This window comes from Amia ocellicauda, chromosome 8, assembly GCF_036373705.1.
Source record: "Amia ocellicauda isolate fAmiCal2 chromosome 8, fAmiCal2.hap1, whole genome shotgun sequence".
Classification (NCBI taxonomy): domain Eukaryota; kingdom Metazoa; phylum Chordata; class Actinopteri; order Amiiformes; family Amiidae; genus Amia; species Amia ocellicauda.
This window is the reverse complement of record NC_089857.1, coordinates 2,207,412-2,231,065: the sequence shown is the minus strand read 5'-3', so window position 1 is coordinate 2,231,065 and position 23,654 is coordinate 2,207,412. Positions and strand designations below refer to the sequence as shown.

The 23,654-nt window shown below is 38.3% G+C and overlaps 1 protein-coding gene across 10 annotated transcripts in view; it reads left to right on the top strand.

Moving 5' to 3' along the window:
- Nucleotides 1-3,762, top strand: part of cast (calpastatin) — a 59,494-nt gene extending 55,732 nt beyond the window's left edge. For all 10 annotated transcript variants that reach the window (XM_066711807.1, XM_066711806.1, XM_066711803.1 and 7 more), the window contains 2 exons: nt 1,018-1,076; nt 1,190-3,762. In XM_066711807.1, coding sequence (XP_066567904.1) covers nt 1,018-1,065 — 48 coding nt within the window. In that variant the 3' untranslated portion in view covers nt 1,066-1,076; nt 1,190-3,762. The remainder of the gene's footprint in view (nt 1-1,017; nt 1,077-1,189) is intronic.
- Nucleotides 3,763-23,654: the final 19,892 nt, after the last annotated feature.

The following is a 23,654-nucleotide window of genomic DNA, read 5'->3' as shown; positions in this document are numbered from 1 at the left end:
GGCTAAGTATTTTGCAGGGAGGTATAATACATATACACCAAGCATACACATGAATCATTGTCACATAACAATGAAAATAACTGATTAAACTACTACTACTACAGCACAAACTTGTCTGTGAGAAGAGGATAATAGTTAGTCTACCCAAAACACCCGTTCACAACATGGAATAAATAAAAACCACATGCACACACACAGGGGTTAAACTGGGCCAGAGCCCAGCCTCCATGGTCTGGGGAAAGAAGTTTGCAATACGATTTTGCTTAAAATATATTTTGCCAAGATTCAATGAGGCTATGACAAATACAAATCCTTGCGCACACCTCGGCACAGTGCAGCATAAATCATGACACTGGGCATAATTAAAAAGTAGGCTAAACCACAATTCCCTTTTACACACTTTAGTGCTCTAATTGGCTAAAATTGGTGACCACGTGACTTCATAAGCAATCCATTGTATGTGAAAATTCGTTAAATTGAGACCACTGCAATTTTTTTTTTAAATCAGCATCTCTACATGTATGGCAGCCATTCCATTCCATTCATATTTCTTTTTGGAATTTGGGAGAAATGTTTTCAGTAGTTCATAGAAAAAAAAAAATGTTCATTTTACCAAACAAATACCTATAAATAGTAAAACCAGAGAAACCAGTGGTATCTTTTTTCTTTATCTTTTTTTCTAGAGCTGTATATGCAAAATATTCTGGTCCATTGTTTCATTGTTTCAAACAAAGCAAAGTTGTGCATTTTTTATTTGATATCATAAATGGTACTGGAGCTAAAAACATGTTTTTATTACTACAAATCTTCATAGACCTTTGAAACCTTGAGTTATATGACACCTAGTCTGTGTATAGAAGATATTCTTACTATCTCCTTTATTATTGGGAAGTTACTACATGTTCATACCTATCAATTCAAAATCAGTTCCATGTACTAGATCAATTGTATAGCCTGCTTAAAATGTGAATTATAATTAGTCATTGCCATTAACAACAACCACCCCTCCCCAAACAGGCGAAGACACCTGTAAAAACTGATTCCAAGAAGATGAGTGAAAGTTAGTGGCCGTGACGGTAAGTGCTTTAATTTGGACAACCACTTAAACAATTCAGGATTCCTCTGTTTGACTTCAGCTTTCCTCAGAGCTAAACAAGCTTGAGCTGTTCTATGGGTTTTGTTTTTACAGGATCTGTTCTTCATGTCTTCCTCTTACTGCTGCTGGGATGGAACCTCCCAGTCTGGAGCTGCTGTACCAAATGGTTGTAGAACTATGTACACTATTGCCTTTCACGCATGTTTCTGTATACCTGGTTGATTGATTGTATTCGATTTTCTCTGTCTTTTTATGCAAGTATAAGCAATCAATCAAGATTAATTTGCTCCTGTTTAAAAAAATAAATTAAAAAAACTTCTAAAATCTTTATTTTGTGAGAAGGGAGTGTTGCATAGTTTTATTGGTGGCCTTTGGTTGACATAGTGTGTCCCTGATAGAAAAACGTTATGGAGATGGACAGAATAATCTTAATCATCTTGTGTTTTTCTTGTGTGTTTTTTTAGACTTTGATGTTTTCACTACAATCATAGTCATATAAATGTGTGGAATAGGACTGGAAGATTTTTTAATTTGTTTCAAAGAAATATGGAAAGTCAATAAATGCCACCAGTTTAAACTTGCAAAGACAGGGCCCCTGAAGGATTGTGGATGTCATCTAATGTCCAATTTAATAAACACTGATCTTCTAAGATACTGAAAACAAATAATCTAAAGGGGGTTTTAAATGCTTAAAGTATTCGAAGTATTGCTTTTCTTAAAATATTGGTTTATATTACACTTATTTCCCTTATAAAGCTCTTTAAGGTAAAATGCATTGATTATCAACCTTGGCCACCTTTCCATTTGGAGATTTACATTTCCAAGGTTTTTGCCAGAACATAACTGTAACTGGCTTATTTTCATAAGTAGATTAAAATAGTGTCCAGCAAATATGATTAATACAGAAATGTTGACTTAAAGATGCTTTGCAATCTGGAGGAATGCTGTGTTGGGTTCTGCCTTGGTGCTTATCAGATGTCACTCTTTTCTGTATCAATGCACAATGGACTCTATAGTAAAACAAACCAAAAAGAAAAAATAAGCAAAAATAGGGTTTATCAAATTCTTTGCTCTAATGACAAGGAGAAGGAAACGACAACCTTATTTTACTCCAGAAGGCTCAGAGGTGAACATAATTTTCTTTCATCTGGAAAATCAACTTTATAGACTTGAAATCTTTTATTTAATTATTTGGTGCATCCCTGTACACAGAAAGTGGAGATGTACCGGTAACCATGGAATGAACCATACAATAGTAAAAATATATATTAAGAATGGGATTTTTTTTTTTTTTTTAACCTGTTGTTCATTCTGTATTAATACTGGAGTATCTTCAGTCTCCCTCTGTGTTCTGTGTTCTATGTTCTATGTGAGCCTTGCCTGTGATTAGATCCTCTTTATTCTCCTTAGGGTGAGAACAAGACTCAGACAAAGTCAAATGCCAATCCTTCCAGTCTATCCCGGTGCAAGATTATGGTTCGAATAGTTTGTTAACTTAATCAGTAGATTACATTGCATAACTAAGGATCTGCAGACTTGCACTGCTATAGATTGTAAGGGCTAGTATGTGTCTGATGCACCTTCTCTGTAATATCCTCCAGGTCTTCAGGTGGTTCTTATGCTTGTTGAATTATTATTATTTGTGTTTGGAATGAGATAACCATGGATGTATGGAAAGCCATCTTATTTTAGACATGCTTCCTGGTTTTGCTGTTTTAGTCTGTTTTGATAACATTTTCCTTTTTAATAGTGTTATAGAAATGTGCTTTTTTGTTGTTAGAATGTTTAAAGAGGGTGAATGTTGGACAGTGTGGGGTGGGGGATAAGGGCATAGCTTTAGTGCATGTAATTTTACATGGTGTAATTTTCACACTTGTAGATTAACTGGGAGGGATGTGGAAACGTGCAATACTGATTGGAGCAAAGAAAAGCAGCATCTCACATTTCGCAAGAACATGCAAAAGCCACTAATTCATGAGCATTACAATATTACATCCTTTTTTGTTTTAAACGTGTGTGTTTTGTCTGTTTTGTCTTATTTGGTTCTACAGGTTACTTCATGCTTCAGCAGGGTAAAAAGGCAAGCCTAGATTTCATTTTATAATTTCAAAACGAGGGGAATTTCTGTTGTTGCGGCATCTGCAAATAAGTGTAATTTCCCAGTACTGGTGTGCGTGCGTGCGTGTGTGTTCATATTCTTGTTTTTAGTAGTAATGCCATGTCAGGGAAAGGTAATAGAAGAGTCTGTTAGCTTGCTCTTGTGGTATTTAAGCATGTAGGAAATGTTACAGTGCCATCTGTCTTGCATCACTCAAATTATCAAAGGTCTTGATTGTTTTTGTTTTTTAATATACAGAAAATTTATCACTTATATACTGAATCACCCTTTTGCTTCTCAACTCACCTTTTTTCATCCCTGACCTTATTACCTTAATGTTTACATTTTTGCTTCTGGTTTAAAATGAAAAACATTTTTTGTTTGGTTGCTTCTGTAGATTTGTTGCCATGGATGCTGAACCTTTAGGAAAATATTACTTTGGAAATGCTGCACTACATTGTATGAAACATTTTAGAAATTGCATTCTGTTTATGTATGGCTTTGGGTACTTTAATTAAAAATGAATTTTAAAAAGTGTATACAAAGAAAAATAAAAAATATAATTTTATTGTGTGAATGTGTTATTTCAAATAAGGTTTCAAAACCGCAAATATTAAGAAGATATTAAGGTATTACAGGAGATGTGGTGGAAATGTAAAAATATGTAAAATATAAATCTTGTGCTCCAATCCACAGTTTGTAACTGTCTTCATTATTAAGGGTTATCCTTGCACTCCAGCTTTAGACAATGGCATCTATGGATTTGGATTGTAGGTACACTTATAAATTTCAATTAAAGAAGTGAATTTATAGTATCACCTTATCACGAATCCTGGAATCTTGTAGAACTCAATTTCTGTAATAATTGGACGCAGACACCAATTCCAAAGATATAAATTGTCAAATTTATTCAAAAACAAAGACTAAATGTAGCACTACACTAATTATACAAAAGGGAAAAACTAATTAATTCAACTCTAGATCAACAAATCAAAGACAAATCACTTCCGTGACCAAATCAAAGACCATGGGATCGCATATGATAACACACAAATCGTTAAACAAAAAAGGTTATAAACACATTGACTACAATACCGGTTAGTAAAACGAAGGTGAGTCTCTCATTAGTATGGTTAGTCGGACATTAAATAACTACACAGGTTAGTATTTATGTCAGGTAACTTCTCGTTATATATATATCAGTCTCATTTACGTTTAGGTGCTGAAAAAGATCCTATCATTACTTGTTACCACAATTTCCCTTAACTGATTATTATTCAATGATTAAGGATAGGCAGGGCCACCAATAATCTAATGTCTATTAACTTGTGTCAATTTCAGACTAAACAGTTAAACAGGAGTGAGAAGATATTTCTCGGCATTGACAGATTTTATTTCTAAAATTATCAACAAAACAGTTTAATGCAACACACATTTATATTTAAGAAAACTAAATGATATTACACATTCTAGAGTTATGAATCACAGATTAACATTTCTAATTGATTTCTCAAATGTCATGAATCACAAACTCCAAACTGTTAAACTTATCTGAACTTCATCGCAGAGAGGCCTCTCTGGCTTCGGGCTCAGATAACAGCACACGGCACGAGGTCCGTGTGGTTTGGGACAAAGGCAGTCTGGTTCCAACTTCCACTCAGTCGATGCACCTGGAAGTTGGGGTTTCATTATGTAGTCTTTTCCAAACAGATTTTCAACTGGTTTGAAGGCTCCAAGGTTGTGCACAAAATCTTGGCAAGCAGGGTCTCTCACCGTACTTATTTGAAGACAAAGTCTTTGAGGAAAGCAGGGCCCTGTTTGGTTCCAAGGGTCAAGTTTCTTAAGACTCAAATAGCTATTTAAATGACTGACACTTTCGTATACAGTCGACTTAGTCAATTGTCCAGCTGTAAAACTCCACTGATCAGGTGGGCACAGGCGGGCATGCGCAATCTGTAAAGTTCTTTATTTAATAAAGTCCTTTAAAAGAATTCTTCGTACGGCTCAATCTACTTCTCCCAGTTTAACTCTTCTGTTTCCGGCAAAGACTTGGTTGGTTTCTGTTTCCGGTTCGGGCAACAGAGCTACAGGTTGAGCTGTGGCAGCGAGTTTCTGGTTCAGGTGAGAGAGAGAGAGAGAGAGAGAGAGAGAGAGAGACTGTGTGCTGTTCTTCATACGCCTGTCAGATCAATAGGTGATTGGTTCTTGAGTTTGTGAGATTGGATTTCGGTTTCAGCCCCCAGTGTCCTATTGGAGGGGGGCTTGACTTATGACTGATGTCAATCCATGCCATCTTTTGGAAATGCCGGTTGGCCCGGGTTCGTAGCTCTGTGTCTGGATTTTGGCTCTCGTCCATTTCAAAGAGTTTTTATTACCTACAGGCCCCCTTCCCCAGACATCTCACAGCAGGATTCCAAACTATTTGGCCTATTCTCGGTGCCATCCACCCAAGACTGTCACTTTGATGTAAACTAGTCCCACGCTTTAAGGAAATCTGATAACTTTGGGGGGAGAGGTCTTCTTTGGATCAGTGCTTCAGCTCAGAGCTAAAATGCTCTTATCAAAATAACCCATCATAACGCTACAGGATGTAGGAACATAAATCGACAGGATATGTCTTGTTTGATCTACAAGGTTTTGTGTGATTTATTGAGCCTAGCCGTGTTGCGGTAGCCCTTCAAACATGGAAACTATAACCTTGTAAACATCAAGGAAAGCAGAGTGAGTGCATTACTGGAGAATCTACAGATTGTAGACCTTGCATTGTTTTGGAAAGATAAATTACTATCGGATAAATTACACGGACAAGTGAACCCTTCAAGTTCCCTGGACTAGGCTAACCCAGCGCCGTCAGTGCAGGATGGTGGATCCTCCGCAGGATAAGAGCTCGGGAAGGAAAATCACAGACACAAAGCCCGTTCTTTTCATTTCAATTCATTCTTGCTACAGCACACATTTTTATACACTCCAAGATCATGTTTTGCAAGAGTTCAGGGCAGTCCTTAAACTCGTGAGTTTCAACAACATTCTTATAATAGAATCCTAAAGTTCTGTTTGGATGTGGGGGGGAATGTGGTTGAGGGGGAGAGGACATCTAGACTTGTACAAACCTCTACATAGATTTGCGCAAAAATGTAACTTCTGCGGATGTTACAGGTTTAGGTTCCTCTGGAGCCTGGGGCCTGTCACTGCAACAGTTGAACAGTTCAGTATACGTGACTAATGCTGGTTGTGCGATAACAATCAAGTTCCTCTTTAGTCCGAGGCGTGCTAACCAAGCACGACAGACATTCAGCATTATACAGACAAAATAGTGATATAGTATAGCAGAGTATTATACAGTGGGTATATACAATACATAGGGGGCAATTTTACCCCAACAGTTGCCCTCTTTAATTGTACATTAATTCCGTAAAATTGTGAAAATTTGTTTCAACCATTACATAGAAAAATACATTTTGGACATGTTAATCACAAAGTAAGCCCTCTTGATCAGATTCTGTAAACAGCAGTTTCTACCACATCTGACAGGCTTTATTTCCTTGTTATACGTTGGATCTTTTAGAGGCACAGTTCTTATTCCATGGTCCCAGTAGGTAATTTGAACTTTATGTATTGTCCTTCAGGGTATCCCAAAATATGTTAATGTCCATTTCCAGTGTTCATTACATATTATTTCAATTTTGTTTCAGCAGTTGAGCCCGGTGGGCACCAAACGCTTAGGGTTCAGAGCGCCCATGGATGAAGACACCAAGTGAGCCATACATTTTTGTAAACACGCACATATACAGGGACCAAGGCACAATAAGAGCAAAATAATAATTGTGCAGGGTATAGCAACACTTGATCAACACAAAACAAACAGAAAATATTCCAACAATAAAAACAGTCCTTGGGCTTGTAAGAGCACCAAGGTTTCCTAGGGAGCCAATTATCCAGCTCCCCAGAGACCACTCCAGGGTCTGGTGAATTTTAGTTACTTCTCTACGAATGTGATCTGTAAGATCATGAATCTGTTCAAAGTTATCAGGTATATAGGTACAACATTCTTTACCAATGAGCGCACACACTTTCCTTTTGCTACCAGAGAGAAATCTTCTATAACAACTTTGTGCGTATGGCAACCATTTCAACTGTTACGTTATCAACAGAGTCAGCAGTTTTATCAGACGTCTTCAACTGTGAGAGGGACAGGGATCATGGGAATTTCTCCCAGAGCATTGTGGGGCACATGTGAGCACACTCAGCACCCTGATATATTCAAGTCTTTTAGTAAACTGGTAGAACAGTTGGAGATCGGTGTTCTCTCTCGTTAGGTGCTTTGTCGTTGCTGTCGAATTCTCAGTCTTATTTTAACATTATAAGTATTAGTGTCTGTGGTGTCAATATGTGAATGGGGAGAGGTTACTAGCTCATCACCTGGTATTTGTGGACTCGTGCGTCCTGTTGCTCCTTGTGGGCCACTGTTCCGGCCCTGCGTTGGCCTCATTAGCTCGAGGCTGATGCTGATGTCAGCTACTTCAGGACACTACTTCCGCAGGGCACTGAAAGCAACCTCTTCCCAGGCTGTTATGGTGCAAACAATGATCCTGCAGGCAGCAAGGAAGAGGATCCAAGCGAACAAGGGGGCATCTCTCTGGTCTCCACCAGTGTCGTTTTTTCTTGGCACTTCACAGCTGTGTGAGTGGTCAGGAGCACCTGGTAAGGCCCTGTCCATCCGGGCTGGAAAAAATACTTTCTCTTGTGTGCTTTGATGTACACATAGTCATTTGAAATGGGTGACAGTCGTGCTGGGCTGGTTCATTCTATGTAGTTTTTACCTGTGAATGGACAGCTTCAATTGCACGTGTTAGTCCCAATAAAAAAAATAAACAACATAGCCATCTTCCTTACAGACAATTGAGGAGTGACAGAGAGTCTCATAAGTCATCCCATAATAATCTAATACAGAGAAAGAGCTTTTTTTTTTTTTTTCTCTTCAGATTAGCTGATGGTCTCATTGTCATTAGGACTATAGGAAGGTCATCTGGACATTTGAGCCCTGTTTATTCTTTTGCACCCCTTAACAGTATTGTTGCTACTGTACTGCATCAGCCTTCATACAGGGATAGGCTTCAACCCATTTTAGAAAACATTTACATTATTACAAGTACTGTATATATTCATAACCACAATATTTATGCATTTTAACACAATCTATTTGAATATGAACAAAGGCATGATTTTGTGATTTCAGCTCCCTTCCCAGGATTATGAGCTTGACAAATGTGGCAAGTTCACAATATTGCTGGACTGTTACTGTAAAACCTGCTTTGTGAGACATTTTAAAAGGACTGCTTCACACATCCTCCACGTGGGCACAGAAAATGGGCCCTTGTTAGGTAGATTGGTTGAAAGCAGAATATATATATAAAAAAACTCTTCTTAAAACATGTAATACAATAGTTGACATCTACACAGTTTCCAAGGTTTGCAATATAAGCACAATTTCTTAATAATCTTAAGTAGGATGTATCACAAGCACAAATTATTTCGGTATAGTACTCAGTTGTTGTCAGCAGAATCATATGTCCTGCACTTACTAAATCAATTTACTTATCAATGTAAATACTCAGTTTTTGTGTAGAGTTGTCAAACTTTTCAAAGCAAAGTGCTCATTTCTGTCCTTTTTCACATCTAATTTATACATATCTGAGATCAAATTAATATTATAATAATCATTATACCAACTCTTTAAACAATATAGTTAATAATATATTTGTAATTATTTTACAATATAATGTTTTCTTTAATGCGGTTTTTATCATTATTCAGTGTTATTATCATTATTAATGGAACCATTACTCTCTCTCTCTCAGGCTGCTTGTCTGGCAGGCGAGTGGGGGTTGAGCCCACTGCCCCCGCCCCGCCTCTCCTTTTTGGGGGGGTGCTTATTTCTTGTGTTTGCTTGATACTTTCTGAAACTGATTACTGCCAGACAGTTTTGTAAAATAAGCCTTTTCATTGATTTCAATAATGATTTTCAGGTACTTCAGGAAAGTAAGTGTTCACAAAATGTGTCCAGTCAATTATTGCTTCTACAAAGAGCCTGTATGGGCACTAACACTATAATTAGAATTTGTTATTTAAGACTCTCTTAGTCTTATTCTGGACCATGCAATACAAACAAATACATTCAAAATACATTTACCTTACAAACATACAAATAAACACCTACTAATTTATATCCAAAGTAAATTCGGATACTAGTTTTGTTGGGCATGTTTTGTTGACCTGCAGTGTCTCAAACTATCCTTATTTATTATTATCTATTAATTTCCCACAGAATCTTGAGGACTTTCACTAATACTGAAGATTTATTTTTTAATTTGTCTTCGGGCATTCAGCTTAGACTAGATTGTATTTTGCCATTTTCTTTTGTAATGAATCTTTTAAGTTAGCTAGCTTTAGTTTCTCATTTCTTAATTTACATTCATATTCAACTCCGGCACCCCATCATTGTCTAACTTTCGTAATTTCTAGTTTCCCTTGCCCTCTTACAGGAGCTGTAGTGGCCACCTACAGATCCTAGGAGCTTGCACACAAAATACAGATACACAAAATACACATAAAAGACAGTACCACTGTATATTACATATAGGTTTACCCCAACATTAAAATGATCTTATTAAAAGACAGACAAGAAATCTGGAGCAGCTCCTTTAGCAAACATGTTCAGCTAAACAAGTAGAAGAGATGTTCTTTCAATAACTGACAGACCAGAGAATATTGTCATCATACTGGAAGCAGTTACATGAGGAGCTGATCCCCAGTTGGATTATTATTACTTATTTGTAAATCATGCAATATCAGAATTTATTTTTTGTTAAATGAGGCTTTGCATTCATAGTTTAAAAGATTTAGGCCCAGATCTGTGATCATTTGTTTCCATTGCTATCAGACCAAGCAGCTTTCTCGTGCGGTTGGTGAGGGATTGGGGAACCCTCAACTTTCAGGAGCAACATATGTTTATTTTTTCAGACCTAAGCTCATATGTTACCAGAAACTGTGCAGCTTTAAAGACAAAAAAAGGCCAAGCTTTATAAATATGTCATCAAGCTCAGATCGCTCTATCTTGTGGTCAAGATTTCAAAAGCATAGCAGACAAAGTGGTTCTAAAGTGGTCCTGTTTTCAGGGTCTAATACACATTTTTATATGTCAGTTACATATATCTTTTGTTTTATTTCTCAAATTATAGAGATCTATTAGGTCAACAAGAATAGCTAAATATGCCATGTATTCCAATATAGAGCTCTATAAAGACACCACTCCACTCTCTTCATTTTTTCCAGAGCTGTATATTTAGAAAATGGTAAGGTGTACTAAGATTTCATGCTTTTAAGAATGTAACTTACTTATTTTTATATCGATATCGTTATACCATTGTGGATATTTGAAACTGATAGTTTATTTTCATTGGGCTAAATACGTCCCTTTATTACCCTATTATTTCTGGTAATACCCACTATCAAATGTCAGATAACTTTCGCATACACAGGGAATGGGTATTTTGGCAAGAGGTGCTGCTATTACAGTCCATAAACTTCTCTTCCCGATTTAAATACACATCACTTTTTTTTGGTTGGGAATTGTTGCTTGAATCCTATAACAGATCACTAGTCATCAAAACTCCTGTTCATAAATGGATCCTTTCTTTTAGATTAAGGTGTTTCTGACCCATGGCCCTTTTTATTTCCTACAGGTTGACAGTCCTCTTCTGATCTTTGGCTCACCACACATTCTCACATTGATAATTTGTTTCTGGATAATAACCTATTGTCTTCTGTTCTCTTTTGTTCATATCACAGCATCTTATATCTTGTCATGTCCTTGTCGTATGAATAAAAATCAGGTCATGCCCAGGTCTTCTTGGACATTTAGTAGTTTATGCTGTGATGAAAATGTTGTCAAATTTATGTCTGGTCAGATTGATTGATTGTTTCTTTGATTCAAAAAATTTCCCAGGAGTTTCCAATCAGATACTGTTGGAGACAAGAGCCCCATTCACACTGAAATCCCAGCAAAATGCAGGCAACGTTTGCCTGCTTTTTTCCTCTTATACCCCCATTCACACTTGGTTTGAATGCTGGAAAATTACAGGATGTACCCTTTCACACAGAAAACGGAGAATGCAGTTGGGTCATCAATAACACAGTTACTGCGACTACATTATTTTCAACTTCAATCATTTCTATCGACCCAGTCAGTTTTCATTACGGTCACAAGTTTGTGGTCAAAGGTTGCTTAACCTTGTGTTGTTGTCAAAGAAGGGACTCTCAGAGTTAAATAATCCTGTTTCAACTGGACCTGTAGTATACTAAACCTTACATATATAAGGTGTGACTAAAATTGCACACAGAATTTGATTTGCTTGAAGAACAATAACTACTCGGAACATGCCATATTTTGTATGAACATACAAACGCTACATTATCACTTTTTTTGTTACCTTCCTGAGTGATTGCATTGTCCTGCATCTCATGTTTCTCATTGTTGTCTGGTTTGAACTTCTTAGACAGGTAAGTTTTTAATCTTGACATTATAAAGAATACAGGTGTGTGACACCTATCAAATGACAATAGACAAACTGTACTATAATTTTCTATCATTTTTTCATGAACAAGATGTGGCAAATGTTCTAAATGAGTATTTCACAGAGGTTTTTACAAAAGTAAAAACAGATAACATGTCACAGGTTAACAGCCAGTCCAGGCAAACCCTAAGAGAGATCAGGATACATGAGGAGGAGGTACTACTAGCAGAATTAAAAACAAACAAATCACCTGGGCAGATGGTATTTTTCCAACAGTACTGAAAGAAATGAGGGAAATTATTTATAGGCCGCTAACTAAAATATTCCAATTGACACTTAGAACAGGGGATGTGCCAACTGACTGGAAGACGGCAAATGTCATACCAATCCACAAGAAAGGGGACAAAACTGAGCCAGGAAATTACAGACCAATCAGCCTCACCTGCATCACTTGTAAAATTTTGGAAAAAATGATTAGATGGAGGATTAGAGGAGCATCTTAATGAAAACCATATTTTTGGAAATAGTCAGCATGGGTTTAGATGAGGCAGATCATGTCTTACTAATTAATTTGAATTTTTTGAACATGCAACTGCAGCTGTAGATCACATGAAACCAAGCTTTTGCAGTACAAAGCTTTTGATAAGGTTCCACACCAAAGACTGATCCTCAAATTGGAAGCTGTAGGCATTCAGGGTAATATAAGTAGATGGATTATGAACTGGTCGATGTATAGGAGACAGAGGGTGTCGATTAGAGGAGTCGCTTCTAACTGGAGTGAGGTTGTTAGTGGAGTTCCACAGGGATCAGTACTAGGGCCTTTTCTAATCTATATTAATGATCTGGACTCTGGGATAGCTAGCAAACTTGTCAAATTTGCAGGTGATATTAAAATAGGTGGCTCAGCATATACAATCTCGGCAGCACAGGCTATTCAAAGGGACTTAGATAATATTCAGTTGTGGGCTGACACCTGGCAGATGAAATTCAATGTGGACAAGTGCAAGGTATTACATGCAGGTAAAAAAAATATCCACTAATCCACTAATCCCATAATTACACTATGGGAGGAATAGAACTAGATGAAGTATCGCATGAGAAAGACCAAGGAGTCTAGGTCTCCTCACTTTATCCATCCAAACAATGTGGGGAAGCAATAAAAAAGGCAAACAGAATGTTAGGGTATATTGTCAAAAGTGTAGAATTTATAACAAGGGAAGTAATGTTAAGACTGTACAATGCATTAGTTAGACCTCATCTGGAATACTGTGTAAAGTTCTGGGCTCCACACTTCAAGAAAGATGTCGCTACTCTAGAGGCAGTTCAGAGGAGAGCAACCAGACTTATTCCAGGTCTGAAGGGAATGTCCTACTGAGAGACTGAGGGAACTGAACCTTTTCAACCTGGAACAGAGGAGACTACGTGGGGACTTGATTCAAGTCTTCATAATCATGAAAGGCATCGACCACATCAAACCAGAGGAGCTTTTCCAGCAGGGACACATACACCCGGTGACACAAATGGAAATTGGGCTTCAAGGCATTCAAAACGGAAATCAGGAGACACTTCCTCACACAGAGTTGTCACAATCTGGAACAAACTCCCCAGCGATGTGGTTGAAGCTGAAATTTTTGGAACATTTAAAAATAGACTGGATAAGATCCTTGGATCACTTAGATACTAATTGACACCAAACGAGCATGATGGGTCGAATGGCCTCCTCTCATTTGTAAACTTTCTCATGTTTCTTTTGTTTCACATGACATACACAGGGGCCAATGGCAGCTTTGATAGAGAGATGTTTCGATCGGGTTCCAACAGAAGTGTGCTGAAACTCCTCGCCCTTGAGCAGTGTATCTTTCATTTTTCAGATAGCATTCACAACCTATCATTTTATCGTAGTAGTCAGGGGTTAAATTGGGCCGGGGTTCACCAGAGTCGTTCTGGGGGAAAAAAAGAAAGCACTGTCAGCACCCCGGCTAACACCATGGAGAAAACAGTCAGCCCCGCTATCACTTTCACCTGATGCAAATAGTGTTTCCCCAGCCCCACAATATATTTCATTTCAGGGGTTCTCAAACTCATTGTTTGTGTATGCAAAAAGAAAAACAAGAACTTTAAAAAAAAATTCAGTGACAATGAATGGCTCATCTGGCTAACTTACTTAGTTGACATTTTTGAAAGCCTTAATAAACACAATGGGTCCCCGGAGGGAAAACATTCAAAGATTAATTGATTTGACGAATAAAATCAGAATCTTTCACATTGTAAAGGATGATGAAAGGATGCTCATGCTAAGATACAGCAAAAAGTTGCAATGGAAAAATTGCCTTTAATTTATCGTTTCAGGCATTGTTTTTATTAGTAAATCCCTTTGATTACTTAGGATTACCTTAAATAGTTGAATATTCCATGGATTTATTGTTTTTGATTATTCGAACAATCAAGATTGCATTATTGAAGCTTTTAATAATTTAATACTTATCGTAGCCACCCCTAAGGTCAAATATCATAAAACGCAATTATTTTTTTGTAAAAAAAAATTGTTAGTAGTGTAAAATGGTTTGTCTAATCATGATCAACATAAGAACATAATAAAGTTTACAAACGAGAGGAGGCCATTTGACCCATAGTGCTTGTTTGGTGTCCATTAATAACTAAGTGATTCAAGGATACTATCCAGTCTATTTTTAAATGTTCCCAAATTTTCAGCTTCAACCACATCGCTGGGGAGTTTGTTCCAGATTGTGACAACTCTGTGTGAGGAAGTGTCTCCTGTTTTCCATTTTGAATGCCTTGAAGCCCAATTTCCATTTGTGTCGCCGGGTGTATGTGTCCCTGCTGGAAAAGCTCCTCTGGTTTGATGTGGTCGATGCCTTTCATGATTTTGAAGACTTGAATCAAGTCCCCACGTAGTCTCCTCTGTTCCAGGGTGAAAAGGTTCAGTTCCCTCAGTCTCTCAGTAGGACATTCCCTTCAGACCTGGAATAAGTCTGGTTGCTCTCCTCTGAACTGCCTCTAGAACAGCGACATCTTTCTTGAAGTGTGGAGCCCAGAACTGTACACAGTATCCAGATGAGGTCTAACTAATGCATTGTACAGTCTTAACATTACTTCCCTTGTTATAAATTCTACACTTTTAACAATATACCCTAGCTTTTTGTTTTGTCATTTTACCTGTGCTGCAGAGATTGTATCTGCTGAGCCACCTATTTTTGTATAATTTGCAAATGGGATACTTAGCAAACTTCAAAGAGTCCCCATCATTAATACAGATTAGAAAAAGCACAGGCCCTAATACTGATCCCTGTGGAACTCCACTAACAACCTCACTTCAGTTAGAAGCAACTCCTCTAATAGACACCCTCTGTTTCCTATACATCAACCAGTTCATAATCCATCTACTTATATTACCCTGAATGCCTACGGCTTCCAATTTGAGGATCAGTCAGGTGTGGAACCTTATCAAAAGCTTTTAGAAAATCTAAGTATATCATATTGTATGCTTTCACATGATCTACAGCTGCAAAGAAATCTAATTAGTAAGACTTAATCTGCCTCGTCTAAACCCATGTTGACTATCTCCAAGAATATGGTTTTCATTAAGATGCTCCTGTATTTTCTGTCTAATAATTTTTTCCAACATTTTACAAGTAATGCAGGTGAGACTGATTGATCTGTAATTTCCTGGTTCAGTTTTGTCCCCTTTCTTGTGGATTGGTATGACATTTGCAGTTTTCCAGTCTGTTGGCACATCCCCTGTTCTAAGTGTCATTTGGAATATTTTAGTTATTAGCTTATATATAATGACATACATAATTTTATACTTAATTTCTTTAAGTGCTGTTGGGAATATAACATCTGGCCCAGGTGATTTGTTTGTTTTTAATTCTGCTAGTCCCTTTAGTGCCTCCTCCTCATTTATCCTGATCTCTCTTAGGGTTTGCCTGGTTGTTATCCTGTGGCATGTTATGTGTTTTTTCTTTTGTATATACCATCTTGTTCGTTTTCTAAAATACTTCCGTTTTTAACTTTTAGCTGTTTCTGTCTTCCTTTTTTGTCAACACAGATATGGAATCCTAGATCAATGCTTCAACAGTGTCAATGCTTTATTAGATTAGTACATCAATTATTGTAACAAATATAATGTAAAGCTATGATGTTACTATGAAGTTGTAACTTAAATGATTGGCAATTCAATTTTTTAATCAAAACTAAAATATCAGATTAAGTAATCCAATTACATTGATTTCTGCAGGGTTTGTGAAGAAAGGCAGTCGCGTTCTTGTAGTGTAGATTCACGCTACATGAATGCGACCAGCGTTGTGGCATACGGGAACTTGACCAAGTAGCTGTATGCTATGGCTGAATGACATTAATTAGTAAAGTATTCAATTTAGCATAGAAAACATTAAAATACCAGTATAAAGATATAGTAAAAGGCCTACACACAGCAACTGGGGCGCCCTCGCAACAAGGTGGAGCACCTAGAGGGACTGGCTACTGTAAGTGCATAAGGCAGCTGGGCCTCGGATTTCCTGCAGCTGCTGATGCTCTCACTTTGGAGGAAAAACCCTGTAGACAAAAACCCAACACGACTAGTCTGTAATAATATATCACAAAAATAATATTAAAACTACTAGATAAACCCTGTGTGATAGCCCCCTCTGAGGGGCCGATGAGGCACTGCATCCCCCACCATGGAAGCCAGATGAGGCACAAACACACCCCAAGGTCTGATGAGCCATCGCCACCCAAGGGCTGTTGATGTTCCAACCCCCCACCTTGAGGAAGACCACAGCAGGCAGCTCCATTTAAGAACTTTCTGATCTCCTTCCTGCTGTAACAACTATATTGCCTGAAGGGGAGGCAACCATTAGGACTACGCCCTAAGCCGTGGACCCCCAGATTTATACAAAACTAATCAGCCGGTTGGCTTGTGCTGTATGTTGAATAAATATAAAAGCATCTTCAAATGTACAGATTATTATTGTTGTCATTATTACTACCAGTAATATTGAAACAACAATAATAATAAATGTACATTGCTTAGTTTGCATTGAGTGTAAAAGCATGTGCTCAGCTCGGTGCAAATGTGTTCTTTAGCCTTTGCTGAAAAATCTGCTGGTCGGGTTTGTCGTGTTGAATATATCTTGGACTATTATTTCTGTGTATTTATTAATCTTAGCTGCTTTCTTTTGAAAAAGGGATTCTGACATTTAAATTGACCAGCTGAAATAAACTAGAAACGTATTAATCTGTATCTCTAAGATACCGATTTATTTAATTTTTTATTATTATTATTATTTTATTTTTTTTGCTTAAAAACAAAAAGTGTTTTAAAAACTTTTTGAAAGGTTAATTCTCACAACAAACATCTCAGCTATTGGTTAAAACAATTTGTTGCTATGTAGAATTGTCCAATAAAAACCCTTTTATGGCTAAAGTGGGGGCAGATGTCCCCTAGCTACACCCCTGGGTGCTGTAGTCCCCTGGGGGTTAATGTTCGTTTACTTTATTTTAGATCATTTCAATTGTTAAAGGTCTATTTGTATTTATTTTATTGTATTATTTATGTATCTTATTTTGCTGTACTTTGATTGTATGTTTACCACTTTGTAAAGCACTCTGTGGCTACCCTTCAAAGGGCGCTATACAAATAAAAATTGATTGATTGATTGATATATTTTTAAAACTGAAACTGAAACTGAAACTGAGGTGCAGCTGGACCTCCGGGGCACAGATGGCACAGAACAGTGTTAGTTAATAAGAAACTAAAAATACACACAGAGACAGACAAATGTGGTGAATTGGTGGGAGAACAGCACTATTTGTGCAGAAAGCAGACCGAAAAATGCAAGTTTGTGTTGCAAAACAAACACACAGAGAGCTCTCGCATTTCGATATTCCAAAAGCGCAGAGGCAAACAGGAAGTAGGAAGAGACCTGTTTGAGTCACTGACAGAGGGCCAATGGCAGCTTTGATAGAGAGATGTTTCCATCAGCTTCCAACAGAAGTGTGCTTCCCCTTGGGCAGACCTTCCAACTTGAACCTAGAGGAAACCAGTCTTCCAGGACTGGAATTGCCCAGCCCAGTAGGCATCTTCTTTCTGCAGCAGTGGTATGAAAGGCAAACTCCATTGCCAACTAATGTTCAGAATATTATTCTGGGGGTGTTGCTTCTTCATGAACTCAAACATATTAAAATCCTCTGTGTCCAGCAACCAGCCACATATCACAATGGACACTAGAGCAGGGCTGCGTGGGGCCTTAAATTGTAGATGTAATGTCTTGAAAGATCTATTATCTTCAATGCTGGCATGTTCCCCAGTGACAGTTGGCAGTCCTTCCAGCCCACATCTGTGATGCTGTGATTACAGCTTAGATCTAATGTCTTACCTGGTTTGAGATGGCCTGCCTTGGCTTGTTTAGCTTAAAAAAGAAAAAGAGAAGCACAAATCAATCACTCACTCAATCAATAAATACTACACATTATATTACTAATAGTACTGCTATTGCCATTTTTTCTTTTAATCACACAATTTATGAGAACAAGCCTCTACCAATTATAAAATGAGCCACCATGACAAATCCCTTGCAATAAATCCCTTTCCCAGGCAGTTCTATCACATATCTGTACTGACCTACCCAGCTCATAGACACTACTATCTTGTAGGATTTTGATTGACAGAACTCTCAGCTGATGTAGGTGCTGGAACTGTTCTATAACTGTGGAGATGGCAGCTCTCATTCCATTCCCCCGTGGAAGATGCAGTTCCTCTAGGTGAGCAAGAGATCTCAGGGCTTGAGCTTAAACAACAAAACGAAACACTATGTCACAAGGGCTTGTGCTCAAGAATAATGAATACAACATATTCCTGGAACTCTGGTAAATAAAAACACAAATAATGTAAATAAGACCTTACCAAAACTTTCTGCAGGTATTTTGTCTTCAATAGCCACTGTGTCCAAATTCAAAACCTTGAGCTTTTGAAAGTTTGGTAAAGCAGAAGCTGTTGTGAAACAAAAGGTACAGTTTATTTAGTAAACTAACATACTAACATCCAAATAAATCCATTAATGCATGAAAATTAGTAAAGTGATACTTGGCTCAATGTCTTGGGTTCAATAGTGATACAAAGTAAATTCAGTCCAGTAAAATAAGTAAGGAGAATGTTCACACATCAAAGCAAAATTAAGCCTCTTGGTTGATGTCACCACAATACATGCAAGCACCCCAAGTAATTGGAAGTCTCACTTCCAGTTCCAACAAAAGCACTTACAGCTGCTTGTTAAAGACTTGAAAATGTCCACTATTATTATTATTATTATTATTTTTATTTATTTTTATTTCTTGGCAGACGCCCTTATCCAGGGTGACTTACAAAAGTGCAAAACAAATTGATGCCTTTTACTTAACTGTATTTTTGCAATCATTACAAATTCAATTTACATAAAACATAGCAATTCAAAATATAAAATACATTTTACAAGTTCCAATTTACAATTTACACAGGCAAGTACAGTAAGTGAGGTCCTAGATCCTGGACAGTAAAAGCTAAGTGCTGTCAAGATGTAGGGTCACAGTCAAGGGCTATGGGAAAGGGAGCAAGGAGGAAAACAAATTGAAAACACAAGAAGCATAATAAAACTGTGAAGTGCTATTTCGTGGGGATAAAAGGACTAATATTACAAGTACTGGCAGAAAAGATGCGTCTTGAGTAAGCGCCGGAATGAGGTCAAGGACTCTGCTGTTTTGACTTCGGTGGGAAGGTCGTTCCACCATTTAGGGGCCAGGGATGAGAAGGAGCGTGCTCTGGAGGAAGGGGAATGGAGAGGAGGTAGAGTTAGTCTTCTGGCGCTGGAGGACTGCAGTGGTCCGGAGGGAATGTATGTACCACTTGGTGCAATGTGGTTGAGACAGCGGTAGGTGAGGGTCAATGTCTTGAACTGAATGCGTGCCGGTACCGGGAGCCAGTGGAGGGAGCGGAGCAGTGGAGTAGCGTGTGCGAATCGTGGCAGAGAGAATACCAGACGAGCTGCAGAGTTCTGGATGAGCTGGAGCGGTGGGTAGTAGATGCAGGCAGGCCGGCAAGGAGGGAGTTGCAGTAGTCCAGGCGGGAGAGGACCAGTGACTGGACGAGCAGCTGAGTCAAGTAGTCGGTGAGGAATGGACGGATCCGGTGTATGTTGCTGTGGAAGAAAAACAATCTTCAATCAGGTTGGAACATTAGTTGCAATGTCTTTAATACATGCAGCGTGGAGAGGAACAGTGAATCAAGAAGATCCCAAAGTCGCTCTGCCTTCATTTAAAAGTCAGAGGCTTTTATACACAAAAAACAAAGATCTGGTTACAATCACAGAGTCATTACTATATTATCTTAGAGAGTTAGGTAAGCAGAATATATATCATTATAAGACAGAGTTCATAGGTCAACACATGGATTAGGGAGCAGGCACTTCAATCATACTGTTTGACATTGTCTCCAAGATTCTCATCGTAAATAAATTGAGGCCAGTATCTTAACCTCCTGTATAGTGCGCCCAATACCATATGGGGAGATCAATATGGAAAAGAAACGCTCAGTTTCAGAGATATCTCTTTGATTACACCAATGGCCTTTAGGAGGTTCTGAAAGAGATCTCATGTCGGGGGGTGATGTAGCCAATATTGCAGGAACCTTACCAATCGTCAGGGAGCCAAGGATAGGCACAATTTCCACAGATCAGATATGTACCTTCAAGTGTGGCAATTCCTGCATTTGAAACCCCCCATCCCACCATATCCCACGAGCTATTGCAGGAGCTTTTTCCTACAAACACATTTCCTTTACCATACTGACAGGCTAGTCCAGGGACAGAGTCTGCCAAAAGGATAGAAGGCGGCCTCTGGGAGGTATTATATGGGCGGAAATAGGGCATTTGTTCAGTCAACTTTGAGGCAGATGCATTAACAGTATTGCAAGTACTCATATCTATTCTATAATGTTTCCATATAGCACAGTTATCTTCCGCATTCAAGGGAACTGGGATCATGGGAATGCCTCCCTCAGTGTTATGGGGCACATAAGAGCACACCCAGCACCTTAACAGATTCAAGTATTTTGTAAACTGATAAGACAGTTGGAGGCAGGCGTTTCCGCTGGTCAGGTGGCTGTCTCATCGCTGTCGAATCCTCAGTTGTATTGTATCAGTGTACATGTTAATGTCTGTGGTGTTAATATGTGAAAGGGGAGAGGTTACTAGCACGTCACCCGGTATTTGTGGACCCGTGCGTCCTTTTGCTCCTTTTGGGCCACTGCTCTGGCCCTGTGCTGTTAGCTGCAGGGTGATGCCGATGTCAGCTTCTTCTAGACTGGTTTCCCCAGTCAGTGATGATCCCGTCTGCTTGGAGTTCAAGGCGCCCTCTTCCCAGATTACTATGGCACATACGATGGTCCCGCAGGCGATGAGGAAGAGGATCCAGGCGAAGGCGAGCATCCCTCTGTTCTCCACCAGGGTTGTGCTGATCGCCTCGATTGGCAAGTTTGCAGTGGGAGGAGTGGATCCATGTCGTCTGTCCTTGGCACCTCACAGCTGTGTGGGTGGTCAGGAGCACCTGGTAGGGCCCTGTCCACCTGGGCTGTTGGGAGGACTTTCTCTTGTGTGCTTTGATATACACATAGTCACCTTGCTGGAAGGGGTACCAATCCTGCTGGGATGGTTCAGTCTGGGCGGCTTTCACCTGTGAATGGACAGCTTCGAATGCACGTGTTAGTCCCATATGGAAAGACAACATAGCATCATCTATCAAATGGATGTCCATTTCCCTTACAGACAATGTAGGATTGACAGAAAGTCTCATAAATCATCCCATAATAATCTCACACGAAGGAAGACCAGTTTTTTTTCAATTTGCTGACGATCTCATTGTCATTAGGGCAAGAGGTAGGGCACCTGGACGTTTGAGTCTTGTTTGTTTGCATATTTTAGCCAGCTTATTATTTAATATCCCATTTTGTCTCTCCACTGCTCCAGCTGACTGAGAGTGATGGGCAGTCCTGTTATTTACCTCGCAGGACTTTGCATAGTTCCTGCACTATTGTCCCAGTGAAGTGAGTGTTCCTATCGCTGGAAATTTCCCTGGAATGCGAAATCTACATTTAACATCCCTTAAAAGTATTTTTGCTACTGTTACTACTTCAGCCTTCCTACGGGATAGGTTTCAACCCATTTAGAAAACCTATACATTATTACAAGTATATATTCATATCCACAACATTTAAGCTTTTGAACACAATCTATTTGCATATGAACTTTTGCAGGATTATGATTTTGACAAATGTGGCAAGTTCTATAATATTGCTAAGATGTTACTATAAAATCTGGGGCAAACCAATTTAAGACTAATGCACACATCCCCCCTTTGCCCGTGTGGCCAACACCATGCGCCAGATGGGCAAACCAGGGAAAGAGTGCCTGTGAGGCAAACAATGCATTAGCAAATGTTTGAGCTCGCTTATGGAAGGTGCAGTGGCCAGTTGCAATTTCCTGGAGCTTTTACAGTGCATCTCAAATTACATTTCATCCTGCCCCAGGTCATAAAAGTCAAACCCTAATTTCAACCTACATAACACATACATTTTGTTGCTTCTAAGAAAATACAAAAGTCAGCAAAATGTTATTTTTACAAATTCAGTTTGTAAACTGTATTGTACATATATTTGTTGCGTTTTGATTTATAAACATTGTACATTCTACAAATCTTAAGAGAAGGGCAATGGACTGATTCTGACTTCATGGATTTCAATTCTATTCATTTGAATAATGTGACATCTCCACTAATAGTACATTATAAATTCCTAGTGTAGATACTCTTTTGTGTGGAGCTGTCAAACTTTCAAAACAATGTGTTTATCTTTGTCCTTTTATCTAACTTAAATACCTGAGACCATTACAATAATTATTACAGCAGCACCTTCAACACCATAGTTAAAAGTAGTTGGGTAAATGATGGCAATTATTACTCTTTGATTCTCAATACCTTTTTCCCAACAAGCCATCATTTAAAATTATTTACATTTAATTAGGAACAACTCTTATTATTCCTATTTTCATTATTATTTGTATGCGGTTGTCATCTAGTATGTGCCATATTCATCTGAATCAACATCAATATTATTATCATTATAATACAAGCAGTGTAAATTACCATTGATTACACTCTTGCTCTGTTTGCAGTAAGTTATGAACCCTTACACGTAGTTACAGTCTCTGCCTTCTCTCTATCTCTCTCTCTCTCACAGTCATCTCAGGCTGCTTGTCTGCTCAGGCGAACAGGGGGAGTAGTGTCACGGCCCTTGCCCCCTGCCCCTCTCTTCTTAATTGATAGGGTATTTCTGTTTGTGAAAGGACTATTTCCAAACAGTTTTATAACTTGCCATTACTATGTTTCATTAAATTAGTTATGTTACACCTTTAGTAACTTCCTTATTTTCCCTCATATTCCAGTCAATCACCATCAGAATCTCTCGTGGCAGTACATTTGTCTCACACATAACAAACTCTCCTTTCTCAACCTTCTTCAATTTTGGTTAACATTGCTCTGCATCCTAACAGCTGTTCTTTCTCCTATTCCTAATGTCTTTTGAGAAATATATTCAAATTATATTTATCAATAGGTATGATTACTATTTAGACATATATTTCACTCCAGTATGTGAGCAAATCAATTTAGTTAATATTTGGGAAATAAGCCCTTTCAATTATCTCAATAATGAGATTATATATTCATATATATATATATATATATATATATTTTTTTTTTTTTTTTTTTTTCAAAAAAAATTGTGCAGTCAATGATTTCCCCAATGAAGATACTTGGGCACTAAGACTGTCCGCCTGCGCGG